This window comes from Rosa chinensis, chromosome 2 (assembly GCF_002994745.2).
Source record: "Rosa chinensis cultivar Old Blush chromosome 2, RchiOBHm-V2, whole genome shotgun sequence".
Lineage (NCBI taxonomy): Eukaryota > Viridiplantae > Streptophyta > Magnoliopsida > Rosales > Rosaceae > Rosa > Rosa chinensis.
The window spans coordinates 42,271,391-42,294,998 of NC_037089.1; the positions used below are offsets into that span (position 1 = coordinate 42,271,391).

At 39.2% G+C, this 23,608-nt stretch overlaps 2 protein-coding genes across 2 annotated transcripts; one reads left to right on the forward strand and one right to left on the reverse strand.

The window, feature by feature from the left end:
- Positions 1–233: 233 nt before the first annotated feature.
- On the forward strand, positions 234–1,032 carry LOC121051245. The gene is made up of 2 exons (XM_040513407.1): positions 234–971; positions 1,027–1,032. The coding sequence occupies exons 1-2, from the start codon at positions 234–236 to the stop codon at positions 1,030–1,032; spliced, it is 744 nt and encodes a 247-aa protein (XP_040369341.1).
- A 3,405-nt stretch (positions 1,033–4,437) lies between these two features.
- Positions 4,438–7,513, reverse strand: LOC112188947 (nicotianamine aminotransferase 1). Its single transcript, XM_024328189.2, has 7 exons — positions 7,082–7,513; positions 6,582–6,927; positions 5,843–6,061; positions 5,661–5,720; positions 5,318–5,473; positions 5,132–5,225; positions 4,438–4,905 (listed from the first exon to the last, which is right to left on the reverse strand). Exons 1-7 carry the CDS (start codon positions 7,339–7,341, stop codon positions 4,787–4,789), a joined length of 1,254 nt encoding a protein of 417 aa, XP_024183957.1. The 5' UTR covers positions 7,342–7,513; the 3' UTR covers positions 4,438–4,786.
- Positions 7,514–23,608: the final 16,095 nt, after the last annotated feature.

A 23,608-nucleotide genomic window follows, 5' to 3' on the forward strand; every position in this document is an offset into this window, starting at 1 on the left:
TTATGTAATTAAGAATAGATTTCTTGTATCTTTATCTATATCCCTAGATTATAGGGTTTTCTTGTTGATCAAGGTTTGTATATCTGTATATATTGGTGATTATCAATAGAAGTAAAACAAATTCAGTCACAATTATAATTCTTTTATGGTATCAAAGCAGGCAACGTCCTGACTCTTCTTTCTTCTGCAAATTCCTTTGCAGCCTTTATCCTTCTTCGTTTCCCTAACCCTCCATGGCTGGAGACGATATATTTTCTGAAACTCCCAATGGTGGCAGCGGCACCAGCGGCACCTCCTCTGATGAATCTGCAAATCCGCTATTCCTCCATCATTCAGACCATCCCGGTCTCATCCTTGTCTCCAAGAAATTGACAGGAGACAATTACAACTCATGGTGTCGTGCCATGAGGATCTCCTTGAGTGCGAAAAATAAGACCGGATTCATTACCGGTGCAATCAAAGAACCATCTGCAATCAAGAAACCAGAGGAGCATGCTCTATGGCAGCGATGCAACGACATGGTCTTGTCCTGGATTCTCAACTCTCTTGAACCAGACCTTGCTGATTCGGTCCTCTCCTGCACAACACCTCATGCAATTTGGGAGGACCTTAGGGAACGCTTTGCCTTGGGAAACGCCCCACGTATCTTCCAGGTTCAAAGAGACATCTACAAGATTGAACAAGGCCAATTGTCAATCGCTGCTTATTATACCAAGTTGAAAGCACTTTGGGATGAACTTGCCTCATACAATACAGTGGATAATTGCACTTGTGGGGCACAGAATGACCGCACCAAACTCATGCAATTCCTCATGGGCTTGAATGAATCGTATGCAGGTACTCGTGGTCAAATTTTGCTAATGAATCCATTACCTTCTGTGAGACAGGCCTATGCTTCAGTAACTCAGGAAGAGAAGCAGCGAGAACTTGGTGTTGCTGCCCTTGCTCCATCCAATGCAGCAGCAATGGCCGTTCGTAACTATCCCAGGCCAGGATTGATACCACGTCGCAATCCTGGCAACCCAGGATTGATACCTCGTCGCAATCCTGGCAATCAAGGCAGCAGTTCTCGCAATCACACTCCAGTTCAATGCACCTATTGTGACAAATTTTATCATACTGAGGAGAATTGTCACAGGAAACATGGCTTTCCACCTGGTCATCGGCTCTATAAACGCAATCCACAACAAGGAAATCGACCTCCACCACACAATGATGCCTCTGCTAATCATGTTGATTGCACACCTTCATTTAAGGAGCTGCAAGCCACACTTCCCAACCTGACTGAAGATCAATACACTCAGGTTATCGCTGCATTGAATCCGAAGCCACCAACTCCTCAGGCTAATGCCGCTTCTGCTACAGAGTTTGCTTCAGGTTTGTCTTTGGTGGATCCTAATCGATGGATAATCGATAGTGGAGCAACTCACCACATTATTAATGCACCACATCTTTTTACTGACCACAAGAATGCATCTTTTCCTTCTGTTTCTTTGCCTAGTGGAGCCAAGGCAAACATCACTATGAAAGGGTCAATTACCATTAATAATGCAGTTTTGCGGGACGTGCTTTGTGTTCCCTCATTCGATGTCAATTTGATGTCTGTTGGACGCACTATAGATGATTTGCACTGTTCAGTAACCTTTTTTCCTTGTTGGTGTATTTTGCAGGATTTGGCTACGAGGATGATGATTGGTGTGGGTAAGCGACGTGGAAATTTATACTATCTTGTGGCGTTGTCTTCCTCCATTCCTACCACCCATCCCTTTGCCGGTCACATCACCATACCATCTGATCTCTGGCATCGCCGCTTGGGACACCCCTCTCCTGCTCGTTTACAATTTCTAGCCAAGAACTCTCTTTCTTTTGATTTTGATTCTAGTCATACCTGTGCGGTTTGTCCTTTGGCTAAACAAACCCGCCAACCTTTTCCTTCTAGTTTTATTAAAACTACTGTGTATTGCTCGAACTTTTCTGGATTAAATCATGAACGGGTCAGTCTGAGGATGATCGAATTTCATTGAATCTACAGACAGTTCTGCTTGACATATCAGCAGTAAGCTATGGGTCACATGAATACCCTTGGACTGTAGATTAAGCTAGTGGGATGTAGTCTATGACCTGCCAAAGAGAGATTGAATGCCCTTTCATAAGTACCCAGCACTCTTGGCCCTCAGTGACTTGACTTCAGAGTTTGCCGCGCTGATGCTAGAGGAGGGAAGGTAACCCGGGCTAATCTCAACTCGTTACGAAGAAGACTAGCTCCTTGAGTACCACAAAAAGGTAGGGCCTGATTCGCTGGGCTGCTCCTAGTATTATGAATACCTCCTTGTTTAAGGTGCAAGGAAGACCCTACTGAAGAAGTTTCTCCGGAATCCGAACCCGGCCAATTGGGTTACGATTCTTGCACGCAGACTGATTTGATCTCCTATCTAAAGCGAAGTAAAGTCTAAACCAAATTTACAACATTGACAACAAAATTATCACATTTATTTTACACATTTACATATAATTGAACCAAGTTACCACATTGACAACAATTTATTCATAAACTTGTAAAATTATCGTAGGTGGAGTAATTACCTCTAATAGAACTAAAATTACCCAAAAAATAACTCTATTTACCACAATGACTACAAAATTGTTGTCAAATCTGTAGATGAGTGTATCACATACTGACATACATGCAGGTACTGTAGAATAGGGTGCCTTGCGTTCCATTTTGTTTATTGAATTAATTCTTTGCTGGTATAAAGTCTAGACATCTTTGCTGGAGTTGATGACATTGGCCATGACTGCAGCATACGAGGTAATGCGGATGGTATCTTCAGTCAGCATGCTTTGATCATCACGCTGTTCGTATGCAATGAGGTTCCTCAAGAGAGACTCTACATTCTTCCAATGGAAAATGGTGAAATATCCATCACCTCATTTTTGAAGCTTTCGTACGTGGAGCGAGTTCTCTTTCTTTTGGCATGTAAATTTAACGCCAACTTCCATAAGCTCCGTCTCTGAGGCCTGAGGGAATTGGGAAGTATCCTTTCTCACTCAACGCATCCTCAGCGCCATAATGTATCTGTCAAGTGAAATCAATCCTCAAGCTAAACAAGAAAATCCTACAACTAGAGTTTTTCTATTAGGACCTCCAAATTTGCTTATTTGACCTCACATGCTCTTTACATCTCATACTTGCTTTTTAAAAAGTAAAATTTGCTATCTAAACCTCTTTCAGATATCTAACTTAACCTTACTTATAAATAGAATGTTCCGAGCATTAAAGATGAGTTTCAGTGCTCCCATAATTGTTTGTTTACCAAACAAGAAAAACTGAAGTAATTATTGAAAAAAAAAGTCATAGCTTGGTATCTAATTAAAAAAATATTAACATAATTGTTTTCAAGCCTAATGTTTCATATTTTATGGTTGCTACCCTTTTGGCTAGGTTACAAAATTAAATTTACTCATTCTATCGTTTATTTAGCTTTATCTTATATGCCACTTCACATACTTATTTGGTTTAGTTTACATGATGGCTCTCTATCCCTCGTTTCATGATCTTGTTATACTAATGAGAAAAACATTTTTCTAATTTTGTTCCTATTGCATCATAGTTTTCTTCTTGTATAATTCACCAAGTAATTTTAATGCATTTTCTTTTGAATTTTTTTTTCTTCGAAAGCTTTCATGAACAAAGAAATGAGATTTGAAAATCGAAATAAATAATAAAAGTAACGTGAATTGTGTTTCTATTATTATAAAGCTTTGGAGAGAGAACAAAAATATATACTTTCTTAATATTTTGTTGTCTGCAACAGTCTTTTTATATAAGGATATATAAGTCATTTAATAATTGAAAATGAAGGAGATCTAGTAAGTAGATTATGAGGTCCCAATAGAAACTCTCCTACAACTATATAACTCTACTTTTCTTTTCCAGATGCGACTACTTTTTCTTATTTTGGTGTTTATGAGCTTTTTCATTTACATTAATAAGATGCTCTATATAGATGTCCTCGATCGTCTCATGTACTCGATCTATAAGTTTCCATTTGTTAGTATAATATGTAATACAGAAAATCCTAGTGATGAATGGATACATGGGCGGCTTGTAGGCTAAAGTGGAACCACTGTAACCAAGATTAAACTGTATGTTTTGGAGTTGATGAGTACGACGTACATTGAGGAAGGGAGGAACTGGCGTTTGATGGGCAAGGTGTACTTGGCCAAATTCAGAAATTTCATGGATCGCTGAATGGACAAAGAATAAGTACGTACCTGATTATGCTGCTAGCTTCTTACCTAACAATGAGGAAATCATATATCTAGTATGGATAGGCATATTATCAAATTGGCTGGAAAAAAAAACATAGATAGCAGCACCATTCTAGCTACTCACAAAAGTTGCAGTAACAACCAGAATTTACAACACATTCAGCATCTCAGAAAACTTCCAATTCCAGTTTTTCATTTATCTAACAAATACTCCCTTCCAATTGTCATAAGAATTCAAGGAAGTTACAAGAACTACCTGCATGCAACAGCACGAGACGCAACAAGAAGTTGCTGATCTCCTATAAATCACCCTTACGATACAGAGGGATTTTATTCATTTTCAGTAATTGACTGACTAGTCAATATTTGATTTCCACTAATATCATAAATTTCAGTCTTAATTGAAAGTCAAAGCCAGCATTTGAGTGGAGCATGAGATCCAACTAGGAGTTGTTGATCACCGCCGGTATGTATGTACTCCATCATATTCTGAATTGCAACGTACACATGCATGTTATTGTTTCTTGGCATGCCTTCCACAGAAGCCTTTAATCCTCCCAAGGCCATCTTCAAGAATTGAATGGTCACAAGCAAATGTTATCCGCAACCAGTTCTTCAATCCAACAGTCACACCTACAAAAAAAGGTGAAATATAAATGGTTCTAACTTCAGAAACAAACTCCACCAGCATAATCAGTTTCACTTCCTAGTTATAACAGAGAAACCGTCAGTTTGACTTTTGCAATATGGTGGACTCATATCAAACAGATGAATGGTGATAATCTGGCATAAATATAGACTAGTGTCGATGCAGTATTCAAGATTTTGATGGTTGTGAATTAAGCTTGTTTGTAATTACCAGGTAGTACTATGACTGATTCCTCTTTGGCAAGTTTGAGGCTGAACTCAACATCATCACTAATGTCATCGAACAATGATAGATTCAGCTTTACCTGCATGCATATAAGAAGTAATTATTTACCATTTTCTAATTACAGATCTTCATAATGGCCTTATTTGATTATTCACGCCCTTAATTGATTACCATTACAAACATGGAACCCTCAGGTTTGCTTGGGCACGTAATGCAGGGAATCTCATTAAGTTTATCAAAACATATGTCTGCAGCACCTCGTAGCATCTCAACTATTTTAAAAAAGAAATCCTCCTTTGTATTCTCTATAATTTGAGGAATTGCTGCCTGCAGATCCATGAAAGCCACAGAAGTACAAAATTTTATCATCAGATAGAGGAAGAGCAATAGTATATAAATTCAGGGAAACAGCTTTAGCATGTCTTCATAGAGTAGCATCTCTCTGTCTTTTTTTTTTTTTTCCTTCTCTGAAATTAGTCTCTAAAACTTTCATACTCTACTTGAATTACAGAACCTGAATGAAGGTTGGAGCATCCGTTGAGACTTCGAGACATCCTGTAATGGACTTCATAATCTGAAGGAAACGGCAAGAGCATAGACACGAGCTTCAGAAAAATTTATATATGCCATAAATAGCGAAGATTGTTCTTAAATAGGGTGTGTAGAAGAAAGAGGATATATACAAGAGATACATACCCCCGACTTTTGAAGAATTGCGTTGGGGTCACAGGTAACAATCCAACCAAGTCTCCAACCAGGTACAATCCATCTCTTTGATATAGAACCAAGTGTAAGAACTGGGACAACAGATCCAAATGTCCCCATTGGCACAAATGGGGTATTTGCGAAAGTAAGATGGTCATACACTTCATCAGCAACTACAAGAATCCCAAGCTTCCTTGCCGTCTCTGCAATCTAGATTTCAGCAGACTAATGATTATATAGTACCAAACTATCCACTAGTATCAACTTCTAATGTAAATTACACTTTTATGTGTTTTAATTATCTTCTTCCTTGAGAGATTGCCATATCACTCACTAGTATCAACTTCTAATGTAAATTACATTTTTGGTTCATGTAGTTTATTAATGATTACATCAAAATAATTTAGGAATTAAATAGAGTACCAAAACTTTCCAAGTGAGAATAACATGACATTGTCACCAGTTAATTTTTTGATAAATGTAAAGTTGGACTCGGTCGCAATCGATAATACAAAGCTGAACTACAAAAAGAAGACTCAGGTCTTAACTGCAATAAGTAGATACAGGCCTGAACTACATGGAGCATTTAAAAGAAAATATCCAAATTTCACTGACTGCAGACTCATATTTGCACAAGTCTTTCTGCATCACTTGTAGATAGGATCATAGGAATCCAGTTGTATACACTATTAGCATGAAAAAGAGAGGCAGTAGTAGTTTCTTGACCAACCTTCTTCAAATGTTGAGACGTATAAACATTTCCACAAGGATTTCCAGGATTGATGATGACCATGGCAACAGTATTTTCATCTGCAAGTGCTTCAAGAGCTTCAAGATCAACCTCCCAACCCTGTTCTGGAAGCAGATCATAGCGACGAACTTCCAGATTGGAACAGGCTGCACGAGTTTCATAGTAAGGGAAGCCTGGCCTTGGAAGCAGAATGTTGGCAACAGGATTTGACAGGGATATAGCTGTCAGTACCACTTCAATTGCTTGTGTACACCCAATTGTAAGATAAACATCGTCAGGCGATAACTTGTATGGGAGATCATTTGACAGGTAATCTGCAATAGCCCTGTTTGATACAACATGTTGAGCATCATCATCTTAGACGACATATTTTACATACTATAAAATACACCAAAGAGAAAAGGATTGAAATACATTTGAAACACAAATATGACACCTCCAAACTATTACATAAGAGTAGCTAAGCTAGCTATACATACCTCCTTGCTGGTAGAATACCAACTGAGGGAGAATAGCAGTTAAACTTGCCGGACCGAACAGAATCAACGATGGCATCTTCGGCTGAAATACTAGTCCGAAAGCATGGGAAAGCGGAGGGGTCACCGTGGCCTAAAGGAATGATAGACCTTGGATCATCTTTGTTGAGATTTTGCATTATCATTGTGAGAACTCCTCGAACCGTGGTTGGTGGTTCCGGTTTGAGCTCTCCATTCCCCTGAAAATTCCACTTGTTTTCCATTTCCAGCTGTTGAGCTGACTGAGGTCTTCAATGTCGACCTTTGTTTATATAATTATGCTCAGTAGTGGCTCACCTAACCTTCATTCTGATTTAATTACACAGTTGCATCTGATCATACACAACATTAATGATTTTACAAAGACTATACTACTCTGACTTGCACATATTTTATCATTAATGAGCCACTGTCTCTTCTCCACCACAACCTGAGATTCTTTTTATCTCGGTGCATCTATTGGTGCAAAATATCTCTGGTTTAAAGCGGAATATTACCTCAAAAGTTCAGTCCGACGTAAGCTTTTATTTAGATAAAGACAAAATTCTTGAGATTAATTAACCTCTATTCTTTGGAGTTTTCCAATGACGATTTGTGCTTATTCATTCGGAGAGTACGCCTATGCAATTTGTTATTTTGTTGTTTTCTTGTCAGTCATTATTTACAGCTGATTTCATCCCTCCTCCTTGGCTAGCCTGCCTGCTCAGTTGTCCTTGACTATGTCCACGTCTGCCCTAAGGTTATGATTGGGGCGTGACCACTTACCAAATTTTAACTAAAAAATTGCCCACTTGCTCCACTAAGAGTTTTTTGACCCCATTTACCCAATATAACTTCTACTGACATAATTACCCTCATTTTAATCTCTCTCTCTCTCTCTCTCTCTCTCACACTGATGCTCAACCCAGGCCTCCAGCGACCCAGGCTTCCGACGAATCAGATCGTCGATCTTCCAGTGCCACTGGAGCATCTCCACTGGTTGTACATGTCCAGGTCCATCGGGTTGTCAGAGACCCGAACCGTCGGGACAAACTTTTTCTGGGCTGCCCTAAAGCAGCAAACCAAGGGCAGGTAGTCGTACAGGAAATCGATGCCGTCGTCGTAATCTTTGAGCTCTGAATCTGAAGATTCGGGTTCTAGTTCTATCGGGCCATTTTTCAATCTGGGCTTTTTTGGAGCGCTGGGTTTTCTTTGGTGGGGTCTTTTTCCGGCCACGGCGACCGGGCTTCTTGGGTTCTTCAATGCTTTCATTATCTTCACCGGAAGCTCTGAGTGGGTTCAACTTGTGAGGTTTGAAAGGTTTAAGCTTGCAGAAATGCTGGTTCACGGTTATACTCTAAGGTGCTCTCAGGACGAATCCCGGTGAACGTAAAATCACCGAGCAAAGCCTTAATAAGCTGTATTGATAGGAATTATGTTTATTGGAGGGGAGTAATATAATTATTGGGGGGCAGTAGACACATTATTGGCCCCCAGTAGACTTTGATACGAGGGACAGGAATCACTATAGTGTGGTGTTTTGATAAGTTACATGTTGTTTTCTGTGTATTAAAGTCAAATTATCTGTGAATCCTACAAAAAGGTGCATTTTTGGTGGTCTATTGGGAGGCAGTAGAGACATTGGACTTTATATTGGGGGGCAATAATATGATTATTGGGAGCCAATAATATGATTATAAATTGATCAATTGTGCCTGTAGTGCATTTATTTTGGTTTTGGGAGTTCATACAATTCACTTGACGGCAATAATATGATTTTTGGGAGGCAATAATATGATTACTGGATATTATTAGTGACCGGTCGCCGGATTCCGGTCACCGGTTGTCGGATTCCGGTCACCTTTCGCCGGATTCCGATCACCGGTCGCCGGTAGCAGGATTCCGGTCGCCGGCACCCTGCCACTGGTCACCGGAGGCTGGCAAGGTAGAGGATGACTTCTCCCTCTAAGTGAAAAAGAAGGTTTGGGTAAATGGGGTTAAAAAACAGTTGGTGGAGCAAGTGGGCAATTTTTAGCCTAAAATCGGGTAAATGATCATTTCCCCTATAATAAATTATGCAAAAGTTGGGATTTCAAGACAAACGGCGTCTTTTTCCGTCTATCTCATCTAGCCTCTTCTTCTTTGTCCGATTTCTTAGTCTATTTCTCTGAAAATCTCTCTCTTCTACGGTAAGTAATGGGTGTAGACACCAAAAATTTAATGAAAATAAATTCATTAAATAATTCGGTCAACACTCAAAATTATGACTGAACAAATTTAGTCTGTATGTGGGTCCCACAAAATGTCCACGTGGCTTGTGAGTCAGCAAAATCACACAGACTCAGAGAATGACATTTGGCGACACATGAAAGGCCCGACGGCAATAAATGAATTTGCTCCGGCTAAATCAATTGATATTAAAGCGGATCAATCAAATTAAATAAGTTGATTCCAAGTCAAATCAAGTATTAAATCTCGTCTGCTGATTAGATATCAATTTATAATCAAGACGACAATCAGTCATCAAATTAATTTGCTGATTCCTTAAATAGTTGTGATTAAAATCAGCTAATTAACGCTGGTTGATTTGATTATGTTATTAAGGAAAATGTGATTAAAATCAGCCATTAAATTGATTGGCTAATTCCTTAATGATCGTGATTAAATCAGTTAATTAACGCTGATTAATTTGATTACGTAATTAAGGAAAATACAATTAATTACGTGTCATCAAGGGGTTCCAAATTGAGAGAGACGTCGACACTATAAATACCCCCTCTCAAATCAAGAGAAGGACTTCAGCCAGAAAAGAGAAGGAAATACTCTCAAAATTCCTGAAGCCTCCCAAGCTCGTGTGAAGAACCCTCAAGCTGCCAAATAGCCGGTTCATCACCAACCTCAAGCCAAAGCACTTGTCACGTGTCGACTCTCGTGACTATCTTCCAACTCAAGATCAAGCGTCGAGCCCTTGAGTGAAATTCATCGTCGGAGATCGAATCAGAGGATTACCAAAGATTGTAACCCGTGATAGGACCAAAAAGTGTGACGATATTATTGAATATGTGCCCCATTTTAGCCTTGTTTCTCCCTTAAGTTTCGTGTTTTGAGTCATCGAGTCATTTTAAGAGTCTTGTAGAGTGTTTGGAGTGAAATAGGCAGAAAACGCAAAATTCATGAAGAATCCTAGCTGGATCAGGATTCCTCACCGTCATGCAAATCTGTGGGCCTTAAGATATAATTTATAGGAGTATTTTTCTGAAATTAAATTATTTTAATTCTTTTTATTTTCTCTAAAAGAATTTAATTTTCTGCCCTTTATTAAATCAGGTTGACCAAGCAATGAAGAAGGGAAATAAAGTGAAAGACGTTTTCAGTTGGAGAATAAAGGAGAAAGATGTTTCAACTTGGAAATTAAAGGAATTGCCCCATTATGAGAGGAGTTAAGGCCTTAAAGGAGAAAGATGTTTCAGCTGGAAAATTAAAGGAAATACGGTGCAATCTCATCCGTCCAATGATGAAGGGTATGATCGACAAAAGCCAACCAATGCTCCCCTATAAATAGGCAACGTCCAGAACTGAATTTGCATCACTTCCTGGCCAAAAACTTTTCCGAGACTCTGCCCAATTCACTTCTTAAACTTCCATCACCTACAAGACCGTGACACCATCCATCCATCAATCTACAAAGCTCTTAGGCGATGAGTCAAGGACGCTCCACCACCATAGCAGAGACAAGTTAATCACCGTGTTGCTAAGCCGCTGAGGAAAGCTTCAAAGTGTAACTATGACTCTACTTACAATTTTTATTTCGGTTTTGTGTGTTTCAATTTGTGAGTTGTGTAATTGGAGACACGAAATTTTCAGAATATTTTTATTAAAAATTTTGAGATTTTCAGTTTATTATTGAGTTAATTTCGAGAATTCTTTTATGATGCATGTTACAATCTTGTGCTCTTTTATGTGTTTAGGTAATTTTCAGAGTTAGGTTCATAAGTTTGCATGCTAGAATCACGCTGAGTGTTCTTGTGTGTTTGCTTAATTTGCCAAGAGCAATTGTTATTTGTTAAGACGCTGAGTTAAACAAGTAGTAATTAGTTCTAACGAGTGGTAAAAATCATGCCTTAATGATTAAATGACTCTGGAAATTACGTGTTAAATTCTATGTGTAATGGTTAATTTGCACGTGTGAGTTGATTCGAGGGTTAGATAATACTACTAGTTAAGAGAATTACGCTGAGTGTTTTCAAAAATTAGTAGTATTAGGCTTGGTAAGGACTTTTCCGATCCATGCCTACATTAGAACGAATCAGATAAATGGATTGATCCGCTGAGGCTTTTCATTTGAGCTCTTATCTAGGCATTAAAGATGGGCACATTTTTGTAGCATGTTGAAATGGATTTTCTGTTTTTACACTTAGTAATTTCCAAGTGGTATTGGTCTAGGTTAGGGAAGTCGATCATTGTATATAGGTTTATTTGTTTTATTTTTATTTTTAAGTAGATTAGGAACCAAAATTCAAAACCCCCCATTTAATTCTTTTATTTGTTAATTGACCTTTTTGTGTAGGTGTACCCTACAATCCCCGGACTGAACGATCCCTGCTTATCCTATACTGACAACTACATTTTGCAGGGTTAAATTGTGAGGCTATTTCAGCCGAACCAATTTTTGGCGCCGTTGCCGGGGATTGTTAAAATCCCTTGCACTTAAAGTGTCATCGATTTTGTTGTATATAGAATGCATGCTAATTTTTGTACTACACTTGTGGAATGGTAACAAATTACGATTTTGGTTAGGCCAAGCTTTAATTGTGATTTAGTTTAAGTTTTATGAGTGTTACAAAATTAAGCATGTCTTTTATCATTGTTGTACAATTTGTAGAAGTTGTTTCTTTAACCATATTGTAAATTGAATGTGTTTCACTTAGATTAATATACTTAAGTTGTGAATTTAACTAAATACTTAATTGTTGTAAGTGTGTAAAATCGTATGAGTAGACAAGGGCCCTTTTGTTAATATTGGCCTAAACCCTTCATTAGTACCTTGCTCAGGTCTCTTGAGGTTGAGGGCGGCCTTTATTAGCACTTGGAGAACAGTCTAACACATAAGTTAATTTCCCAGCTGAGTAAGGGGCATACGGATGGTGTCTAAGGTTGAGACCCTGGGTGATGGGTTCAATTGGATCTCAGAGATACTATAGAATGAGCGTAAACCACTATGTGGGAGTAGCCGATAGGGGCCTAAACCTCAATGAGGGAGTAGCCTCCGTAGTATCACCAAAATGAGTCCTCCCTCTCACTTACTTCTTAATCTGGCCATTCGGCCTTCTGAAACAAAGGAAAGAGACTTATGTCTGGGCGACTATCCCTAGATCGTATCTCACCAATAGTAGCGGTTTCTATTGGGCTCGACTTACAACTTGGAATCAATTGAGATATTAACTATGTTTATAATAAAAAATAAATTAATAAAAAATTAAAAAATTAAAAATTAAAAAAAAAAAAAAAAAAAAAAAAAAAACTGATGTGTGACCTACTTAAAGTATATTGGATTAAACATGACTTTGTCGAGGGTAGCTGTTCTATAGTCCCATTGCACAAACGAGGTCCTCTGTTCCAGTACCTAAGTATGTAAATGTAAAAGTAACTTAGAAAGTAGGAAAGACATAATGTTTGTATTTCGAACCTTGTATATGTTACTAACACTTGATTTGGTCTTAAAGGTCTATGAATGTCCACTGTCTCTGATAAGACTAAGGAGCTCATTGAAAAATTGGAACGTGCTAGGCAAAGGGCAGAACTCACTTTTTCAGACCGCCCTCCTCTAGAAAGGAGGGATTCTCAGGACTCTAGCTATTCAGGTTATAACTCCTCAACTAGATCAACCGAGGAGATCAACAAACCTGACCATTCTGAAGAAGGAGAAGAACAAGTCTTTGAAGAGGAAGAAGAGGAGGCCATTGAAGAGGACGTTGCAGACAGAGAAGAGGAAGAAGAGGAAGAGCACACCCGTGTTGAGCAAGTACAGGCCCCAATGGCTGAGACTATTAGGCAACTGTCTAATCCTACAGGTGGGGGTGCTGCGCCCTTATGCATTGCCTATCCAGAACCAGGAGAGGGGCTTAATGATGATTTTGAGTTAAAGAGTGGGTTTCTGCATCACCTACCCAAGTTTCATGGGATGAGTAGTGAAGACACCAACAAGCATCTCAAGGAGTTCGAGTTTGTCTGTGGGAGTATGTGCCCTAAAGGAGCTGATATCAATATCTTGAAGATGAAGGCATTCCCCTTTACTTTGGAGGACAAGGCCAAGACTTGGCTATTTGAGCTGCCTGCTGGGACTATCAACACTTGGGATAGGATGAAGGGCGAGTTCCTTACGAAGTACTTTCCTGCCTCAAAGGTCACTGTTTTGAGGAAGCAGATTAGTGGAATCACGCAAGGACATGAGGAGAATTTCTGCAATTATTGGGATAGATTTAAGAGCCTTGTAGCATCATGCCCTAACCATGGGATGAGTGAGGGGTCCCTCCTTACCTATTTTTATGAAGGACTCACCGCTAATGAGCGTGGTCTGTTAGATGCTGCTGCTGGAGGATCCTTTATGGATAAGACACCTGCTGATGCCAAGGTGCTACTTACTAATCGTGCGCTAAACTATCAACAATATGAGGGGGTACTTGCCTCTCAACGGAGGGTACATGAGGTGTCCACTAACTCTGCTCTTGAAGACAAGGTTAACAAGATGTCTACTTTGCTGTCTCAAGTCTTAAACGTTAATGGAGGAGGAGCAATGGCTCAAGTGTGTGGGATGTGCTCGACTCAAGGGCACCCCACTGATAAATGTCCCCAGCTTGCCTCTCCAGAAGGATGGGAATCTGTTAACGCCCTAGGGTATCAAGGAGGTCAAGGAGGCCCGAGGTACAACCCTTACTCAAATACTTACAATCCGGGGCTCAGAGACCACCCCAACTTTCGTTGGGCCAACAATGATAACATCTTGAGACCACCTCAAGGTCCAGGTCAGAATTCTCAGCGCCCACCAGGTTTGTTTTTGAGGCCTCAGGTACCTCAAAATTTTGGTATTCCCAATTCTGTCCCTCTACCTCCTGTTTCTAATACTTTGAATGCCCCTAATTATGATGAACTGTTGAAGTCCCTTGCTGCGGGGCAACAACAACTTAACACGGCTACTCAAGCTTTGGTTGTAGGACAGGCAACCCATTCAAAGGATATTGCAGAGCTCAAGAATCAAATGGGCCAAGTGGTGGATTTCATGGGCCGGATTGCTGAAACAGGGAAACTTCCAAGCAACACAGTGCCTAACCCAAGGAATGAGCACGCCCAAGCCATCATCACTAGGAGTGGGCGCGTACTAGTTGACCCTCCCAGAGCCCACAAGAAGGCCCAAGCGGCCCATAATGAAGAAGAAGACATTGTGGAGGTGTCTAAGAAGGATGTTGAGAAGGACCCAGCTACAACAAGGGTGGAAGTTGACTTGCCCCAAGCTGAGGCACCCGAAGGTACAATTCCTAACTCTAGTTGTTTAGTTAAGACTAACCCAGTTGTTTCTATACCTTTCCCAAGCAGGTTTGCCAAGACGAAGAAAGATAAATCTGATCAAGAGATCTTGGAAATCTTCAAGAAGGTTCAAGTGAACATGCCCTTGATCGAGTGCATCAAACAGGTGCCTAAATACGCCAAGTTCTTGAAGGAGCTATGCACCACAAGGAGGCAGACAAGAGAGAATGAGGTGGTGAAAATGAGCGAGACGGTATCAGCCGTTATCCAGAGGAAGCTACCCCAAAAGTTGAAGGACCCAGGGAGTTTTTCTGTTCCCTGTATCATTGGTGACACCAGATTTGAAAATGTGATGTTAGACTTAGGGGCATCCATAAATGTTATGCCTTATAATTTGTATGTGTCCCTAGGTCTAGGCCCTCTTAAGAGGGATAATGTTGTCATTCAACTTGCTGATAGGTCTAACAAATACCCTCAAGGGTATGTTGAGGATGTTCTTGTGCAGGTAAACCATCTGATATTCCCTGCGGATTTCTACGTATTGGACATGGAGGAATCGCCCCTAAATACCACTCCATTACTTTTAGGGCGTCCCTTTATGAGGACTGTGACGCGCTTTTGGGAAGCGCATAATTTAACCCTGAAATATCGTTAGTAGTATATGTAAGTAGGGATCGTTCTATCCGGGGATTGAGGGTACACCTGTCATTGTGAAACAAATAAAGAAAAGTATTATTTACAAAAATAAAATAAAGAATATAAATATATACAATTTTGTAACAAATAAAGAAAAGTATTATTTACAAAAATAAAATAAAGAATATAAATATATACAATTGTATAAACAAATAAAGAATTAAAATAATAAAGTATTATTTACAAAAATAAAATAAAGAATAAATATATACAAGTAAACACAAATAAGGGGGGGATTAGGATTCTTAAAATTAAAATTAAAATAAATAAAATAAAGAAAATATAAAAACATATATACAAGGGTGGAACGCAAGGAACAAAGATCAAAATCAATTCCATGTAATCAAATTCGATTCAAACCCTATAATTGTTCTTCCAAGTCATGAGAGAGGAGTTGATCATGTGAAACATTCGAAAGCAAATGATTTCCCATATTTTACTTTTCAATGCTAATTAACCTAAGCGAAAGCACCTAGATTAATCCTGACAAATTTTCAGAGCTTCAATCCATGTGGTTGGGCCGGAAATGCTGCTGGACCTCTTACAGGTCCAGTTTTCCGGTTTTGCTTCTGTAGAAAATTGGGCTGATTGTTTGAATGCCTTCCACTCATATTTTTCTCTGGCACTCTTCATAAGAAATGATCCTTTGGGTGTCTAGAATGGATCTGGAAGGTTTCAGCTCATTTGAAGTTCATTTGGTCAGGCGGCCGCTCCTTCTTCCTTGCTTGGCTCTGATTCTCCTAGCCGGAGTAAGAAAATATTCAAGGTTGACTTTTTAGTGCATTTTCATTCTTCTCCATCATTTCTAGGTAATTATGGACCTAACGTTCATTTCACCTTCATTTACTCCAATGTACCTAAAAATAGAAATTGAATTAAAATCGATTCAGTTAAGGAATTAACTAAGCAAAATGTGAGGAATTAACTATTAAAATATCACATTAAAATGCTCCTATCAAATTCCCCCACACTTAGCTTTTGCTAGTCCCTTAGCAAAACAAAACAAAAAAAATCCAAAACAGAACAAAGACTTGACAAAAGGCAAGTAAATGACTCTATTGCTCCTAACTGTTGTCTCAGAGACTCCAAACTCATGGCTTTCACGTTAAACACTTAATCAAAATCACAAAGATAATTCCATGGTTAATAAACCTGTGACATTCATATGACTAAGCAAGATATGGAGAACTTAAGTTATACAGTGAATGATAGCATGTTTCGAACAAGTCCAATCCAAACTTACAGGGCATACTCTCGATTTTTCTCTCAGAAATGGCTATGCTTAAAAGCTTCACACTCAAGTATATGCAAGAGAACAAATTGTAAGGCAACAAACAGCTTGCATATTTCATCAATAAACACATTTTGTGAAGAATTTTTAAAGACCTCATGAAATGACTAAGTGCACAAATGGACCTAAACCATAAGCTCGACTGCGTAACTGACTCCACTAACCAAAGATTGCCCATCTCAAGGATCAAGTCAGCACTTAAAACAGGTTGTAATGGGGCTAAGCTAGGGTTTTCGAAATGAAGATTAAGGATACAAAAAAAATCCTAAGGACCTAGCAGAGCATATAAGGACCACCTTATGTCATCATTTTTGTAGACCAAATATCATTGTTTTGGGCCAAACCTTCACTCTAACCAACATGGGAATGGACAAAGGCATAATTTTCAACTTTGAGCCTTCTACAAATTTGCAAGTCCAAAACCACACTTCAACATTTTCCCAAGAGTTTTCTTTTCAATTTTTCTTCTGTTTTGCCGCTTTTCTTTCTTTCTTTCTTTCTTTTTTTTTTCAAGGCAAAATTTTTTTTTTCTTGGATTTTTCCCACCCCATACTTGTCTTTCATCGTCACCCCTACATACTATGTCATGCTCTACTAAGTCCTTAAGACAAGGGTAGAGATATCCTGTACTAAGCTCATGGTAGGGTAGTGAGGGTAATGAAATAAAGGTTTTCAACGTAGGCTCAAAGGGGTTCATTCTAAGGAGTCCCACGACGGGCACAATTGGGGACACATGCTTGTTTGGCTTTGGTGGTTACCCTAATGCCTTCTATCCTATCCAGGATCAGTGCATATTATGGCATACAAGTTTTGACAGTCACAACAGTCGAGTTCTAGTATTCTCTAGTCCATTAAAATCTATGGCACATGATCATTGGATTTCCAAAGAATGATGAGGTTTTGCAAATACAGCCACGAAATTCTAGAATTATCAATAAGCACTCGAAAAGAAAGTATTTTAGCACAAAAACTCACTTGGGTCAAATGAATCAGACTTAATCCTAGCATGCTTAATGAACCAAGTTACAATCCTATCTCAAATCTTCATACAAGCATCACAATGTCGATTAACCACAGAATTCAATTAAGTCCTATTTTGATTGTGAAAACCTTCAGCCATGAATTCGGAGACATGTTCATCCTAGACGTTAGGAGCATCCTAAGACTCAAACACACAAACAAAAACACTCTAAAACCAACAATTTTTTTTTTTTTTTTTTACAATTTAATTTAATTTCAACACTTAGGTACGGGAACAGGGAGTCTCGATGTGCAATGGGACTGAAACAGCTACCCTTTTTCAAGACTATGTTTAATCCAATATACCTTAGTGTATCACAACATCAACTAAAAACACAATAAAAACACAATCCAACATCAACTATTTTTCATTTTTTTTTTATATACTAACTACTAAAAACACAATAAAGCAATAACCCTTCCCCCATACTTAATTCATGCATTGTCCTCAATGTACAAACAAATATAAATCATGCAAAGCATAAATCAAGCATAGAAGAGAAAGTTAACACAACGAAACCTAAAACAACTTAAAATTCATGAAAATAAAATAGAAGGAAGAGTTCAAGAAAGCAAATCTGCGTTTGAAGTCTCCTCCACAGATACGGTTGAAATGGGTTGCCTCCCATGCAGCGCTTAATGTTTAAAGTCTTTCAGCCTAGACTTGTACCTCCATTTACTCCTTTGGAGGAGCGGTATGCGGGCGAGTGGCAGCCCTCTTGCTGGTTTCAGCCTTCGGAGGCGGGTTCTCATGGTGTGATGCAGTAGTGTCCTTGCGAGGAAACCCAGGAGGATAACTCTGCAAGTTATTGACTTCCTGAGCAAGCTTGTTTATTGCAGTGTGACAGCGGATCAAAGAGCAGTTCATCTCAGAGATGTAATCGATCATGCAATTGACTCTCCAATCTGTCACCATAATACCATCGCGGAGAGAGGAACGCAAATCATCAATCGAATCCGACAAGCTTTCCAGGGTGGCCATAGGCCGAGGAGCACGAGCAGCTGGTGAGGAAGAAGACTCTCCGGGATGCAGTCTGGGAGAGCGACGAGGCAGAGGAGGGGGACTGCGGGTACGCTCACGAATAGGACGATGGTCCCATGGACGAGTAAGCCCAGCTCTAGTGGCCGCTTGACGACCTTCTTCCTCCAAAGAGAGAACATGGTGTTGATTGACGCCCCTGCGAGGGGTTACCTTGGTTCGAGCCATGAGGAAATAGAAGGAATTTGAAACTGCACGCTTAGACAAACCTTAGTAAAATCTGGAGGAGACAAAAAAGGATGTATATGTAAAGCACAAAATAGGGTAGAAATCTCAACAGGCACACGGTTTTAACAAAGCTTCTCCGGGAAGGAGAAGAGTTATGACAGTTCACGGCCCAAGAAACTCCCCCACGTGTAAATATTCCTTTCTTTTCCTGGATTTATGGCATGCTTTCGGCTATAGCTCCTCGAGATTCGTTTGACTCCCCCACGCGTCCTTCTTTTCCTTGATTCACGGCAATTAAACCTGCTTTCGGCTGTAGCTTGTCTGTCACAGCTCCTCGAGATTCGTTTGGTTCCCCCACGTGTCTTCCACGCGGCAACAGCTTTTCCGTGTTTGCGGGTGACTTTAATCCAACGCGTAGATTTAATCTCAGAGGTCGTCCATCCAACGGTGGAGATCTGCTCACTCGTTCTATAATTAGGTGCATTCTGAGGGAGCGACTATTCACTCCAAAAGAAAATTCTTCCGAGTTCCATCCTTTCTCTCTCAACCCTTCAGCCTTTCTTTCGAAACTCCAATCCTTTCTTCATCAACATGGAACCACGAACTCTGCAACTAATGGAGTTACAAACCCAGCAACAAATGGAATTACAAGCCCAGCAACCAACCGAGGAGGGAGGAAGCATCCAAGCAGCCGGGAGTAGTAACCGGTGGGCTCCCACACCGCCTCAACTAAGAATCCTCAAGGGCCTTTACTATGATAAGGGTTTTAAGTACCCAACTCCAGAGCAGATTCAAGAGATCTGCCTTCATCTGAAACAGTATGGGCAGATCGAGGACAAAAACGTCTTCTTTTGGTTCCAGAACCTCAAGGCTCGTGAGAGGCAGAAGTTGAAGGAATTTCGGAACGTTCCGGTTGGTGGATCTCTCGATCTCAATTTTGGTTCCACTGGTTCTACTAGTAATGACAGATCCACTGACAGATCCATTGATCTAAACTTTGGGTCACGTGTCGGCTATGGTGCTGATGGATCGATCATGGAACAACGAGGAGAATATCACCAGGAGATTGAAACCCTTCCACTATTCCCCATGCATGGTGAGGACATCTTGGGCAACATGAAGACTACTTCCGAGGGAGGTGGCGGTTATGGCGGTGGCTCTCACATTTCCCTTGAGCTCAGTCTCAACTCCTACAGAGATGCAGACATGGCTTAGTATTATTATTATTATTATTATTATTATATTTGTTTTTTTTGTTTTTTTGTTTTTTTTGTTTTTTGTAAATAGCTGAATTTAATAAGACTGAATGAATGCAGTTTTTTTTTTTTTTTTTTTTTTTTTAAATATAGGACTCAAAAATAAAAGACAAAATATATATATATATATATATAATATAGGACTCAAAATGAAAGACAAAAATATAAATCCCTTCCCCCACACTTAAATATTGCATTATCTTCAATGTAATCAATTAAAAGCATGCAATGAAATAAGTAAGCATAGATAGAAGACATTTACGAAAACAAATCCTAAAAATAAAAACAATAGAGAAAAAAAAATGAAAAATAAAAAGAAATAGGGAAAGAGAAAGCAAATCTGATTATATTCTGAATTGGGTTGCCTCCCAAGTAGCGCTTGTATTTTACGTCTTGCAGCCAGACAGTACCTACATTAAATAAAGTTAGTAACTATAATTAACAAAGAAATACAAAATAAAAACAAGTATAACTATTAATTACAAACTACAAGTATAATTAACAAGTATATTGTACACAAGACACAAGTTAAGTGCTCAAGTGAGTATAAAACGTGAAAAGTATTTTTACAAGTTTAAAGTGTGAAACAACAAAATAATTTACATGTATAGAGTATTCACAAGTATTTCTTTTATTATAAACATTAGTGATATCGAATCAAATTCCAAGCGGTAAATCAAGTGGACGTGCGGCCCAAGTATAGTCGCCTAGACACAAACTCCCTTTCAAATCGTTTGGGCAACCTTACTGAAATGGTCAGGTGGGGGAGGGCGAACACGAGAGGAAAAATCCATTTTGGCATGAGCTACTCCCACATAGTGGTTTATGCCCATTTGTAAGCACTTCTGGATTCAAAAACCCGTCATGAACGTTGTCCCCTTCCTAGACACCATTCCACATAGGCTATACTTACTAAGATGAAAAAGTTCATAAGTGTGAAGACAGTTCAACAAGTGTTAATAAAGGCCGCCCTCAACCTTAAGGGACCTGAGCTAGGTACCAATAAGGGGTTTAGGCCAATATTAACAAAAGAGACTTCACCTATTCCTCTCAATTTACAACCTACAATTAAAATTCGTGTTCAATAATATAAATAATATTTAAACTAAGTTTTAAACAATTTATATACAACAAATATATATACAATAAATGATACAATTTAGCAAGTGATTTTTCAATCCCCGGCAACGGCGCCAAAAATTGACGCGCTTTTGGGAAGCGCATAATTTAACCCTGAAATATCGTTAGTAGTATATGTAAGTAGGGATCGTTCTATCCGGGGATTGAGGGTACACCTGTCATTGTGAAACAAATAAAGAAAAGTATTATTTACAAAAATAAAATAAAGAATATAAATATATACAATTTTGTAACAAATAAAGAAAAGTATTATTTACAAAAATAAAATAAAGAATATAAATATATACAATTGTATAAACAAATAAAGAATTAAAATAATAAAGTATTATTTACAAAAATAAAATAAAGAATAAATATATACAAGTAAACACAAATAAGGGGGGATTAGGATTCTTAAAATTAAAATTAAAATAAATAAAATAAAGAAAATATAAAAACATATATACAAGGGTGGAACGCAAGGAACAAAGATCAAAATCAATTCCATGTAATCAAATTCGATTCAAACCCTATAATTGTTCTTCCAAGTCATGAGAGAGGAGTTGATCATGTGAAACATTCGAAAGCAAATGATTTCCCATATTTTACTTTTCAATGCTAATTAACCTAAGCGAAAGCACCTAGATTAATCCTGACAAATTTTCAGAGCTTCAATCCATGTGGTTGGGCCGGAAATGCTGCTGGACCTCTTACAGGTCCAGTTTTCCGGTTTTGCTTCTGTAGAAAATTGGGCTGATTGTTTGAATGCCTTCCACTCATATTTTTCTCTGGCACTCTTCATAAGAAATGATCCTTTGGGTGTCTAGAATGGATCTGGAAGGTTTCAGCTCATTTGAAGTTCATTTGGTCAGGCGGCCGCTCCTTCTTCCTTGCTTGGCTCTGATTCTCCTAGCCGGAGTAAGAAAATATTCAAGGTTGACTTTTTAGTGCATTTTCATTCTTCTCCATCATTTCTAGGTAATTATGGACCTAACGTTCATTTCACCTTCATTTACTCCAATGTACCTAAAAATAGAAATTGAATTAAAATCGATTCAGTTAAGGAATTAACTAAGCAAAATGTGAGGAATTAACTATTAAAATATCACATTAAAATGCTCCTATCAGACTGCAAGAACTAAAATTGATGTGTACAAAGGGACTCTCACCATGGAGTTTGATGGTGATGTTATACGCTTCAACATTCTTGAAGCGATGAGGTACCCTGTTTCTGATTTGAAACCTTGCTTTGCTATTGATGTAGTTGATTCACTCGCGCAGGTTTTCTCTGAAGCAATGGTTGAGGATGAATTGGCTCTGACCCTAGAGGAGGGGGTCGGGTATGATGCAAATGGGGAACCTATCCCCAAGGTTAAGTGGGACGTTGAGGAGCCTAGAGTGATCAAGACTGTGGCCTCACTAGAGGCTCAACCTATAAAGAGGTCAATTTCCTATTTGTCAATTCCGGTTTCTACTAATAAAATGCTACCCTCTGTTGTTCAGGCACCCAAGTTGGAATTGAAGGTACTCCCTGAGAATTTGAAATACGCGTACCTAGGAGAAAAGGAGACCCTCCCAGTGATCATATCATCAACGCTGGAGGCAGAGCAAGAAAGAAAGTTGGTGGACGTGTTGAAGAAGCACAAGACTGCCATTGGTTGGACTCTGGCAGATATCAAGGGGATCAGCCCAACCACGTGTGTCCACCGGATCCTATTAGAAGATGGCGCCAAGCCCACAAGAGAAGCCCAAAGACGTTTACATCCGCCCATGATGAAGGTGGTTCAAGACGAGGTGATCAAGTTGCTAGATTGTGGGGTGATCTACCCCATTTCTGATAGTAAGTGGGTCTCTCCTGTGCAAGTGGTGCCCAAGAAGTCTGGGGTGACAGTGGTGAAGAACGAGGAGAATGAGCTAGTGCCCCAGAGATTAGTCACTGGTCACAGGGTATGTATCGACTACCGGAAGCTGAATGCCACAACAAGGAAGGATCATATGCCCTTGCCTTTTATTGACCAGATGTTGGAGCGCTTAGCGGGCCATTCCTACTATTGCTTCTTGGACGGATATAGTGGGTACAACCAGATCTGCATAGCCCACGAGGATCAGGAGAAGACGACCTTCACATGCCCCTTTGGGACCTTTGCTTATAGGCGCATGCCTTTCGGCTTATGCAACGCACCAGGTACTTTCCAAAGATGTATGCTTTCCATTTTCTCAGAATACATTGAAAATATTATTGAAGTCTTTATGGACGACTTTAGTGTCTTTGGTAAAGATTTTGATACTTGTTTAGAGAATCTAGGATTGATACTTGAAAGGTGTGTAGAAACTAACCTTGTGCTGAATTGGGAGAAGTGTCACTTCATGGTGACACAAGGAATAGTGTTAGGACACATAAT

Bases quoted from the DNA above. Each gene is read 5' to 3' on its own strand.
- LOC112188947 (XM_024328189.2), bottom strand. From the start codon at position 7,341: ATGGAAAACAAGTGGAATTTTCAGGGGAATGGAGAGCTCAAACCGGAA. The intron at 5,721-5,842 runs GTATGTATCTCT...CGTTTCCTTCAG, and splicing joins CAATTCTTCAAAAGTCGGGG to ATTATGAAGTCCATTACAGG. The intron at 5,474-5,660 runs GTTCTGTAATTC...ATGGATCTGCAG, and splicing joins ATGCTCCAACCTTCATTCAG to GCAGCAATTCCTCAAATTAT.
- LOC121051245 (XM_040513407.1), top strand. From the start codon at position 234: ATGGCTGGAGACGATATATTTTCTGAAACTCCCAATGGTGGCAGCGGC.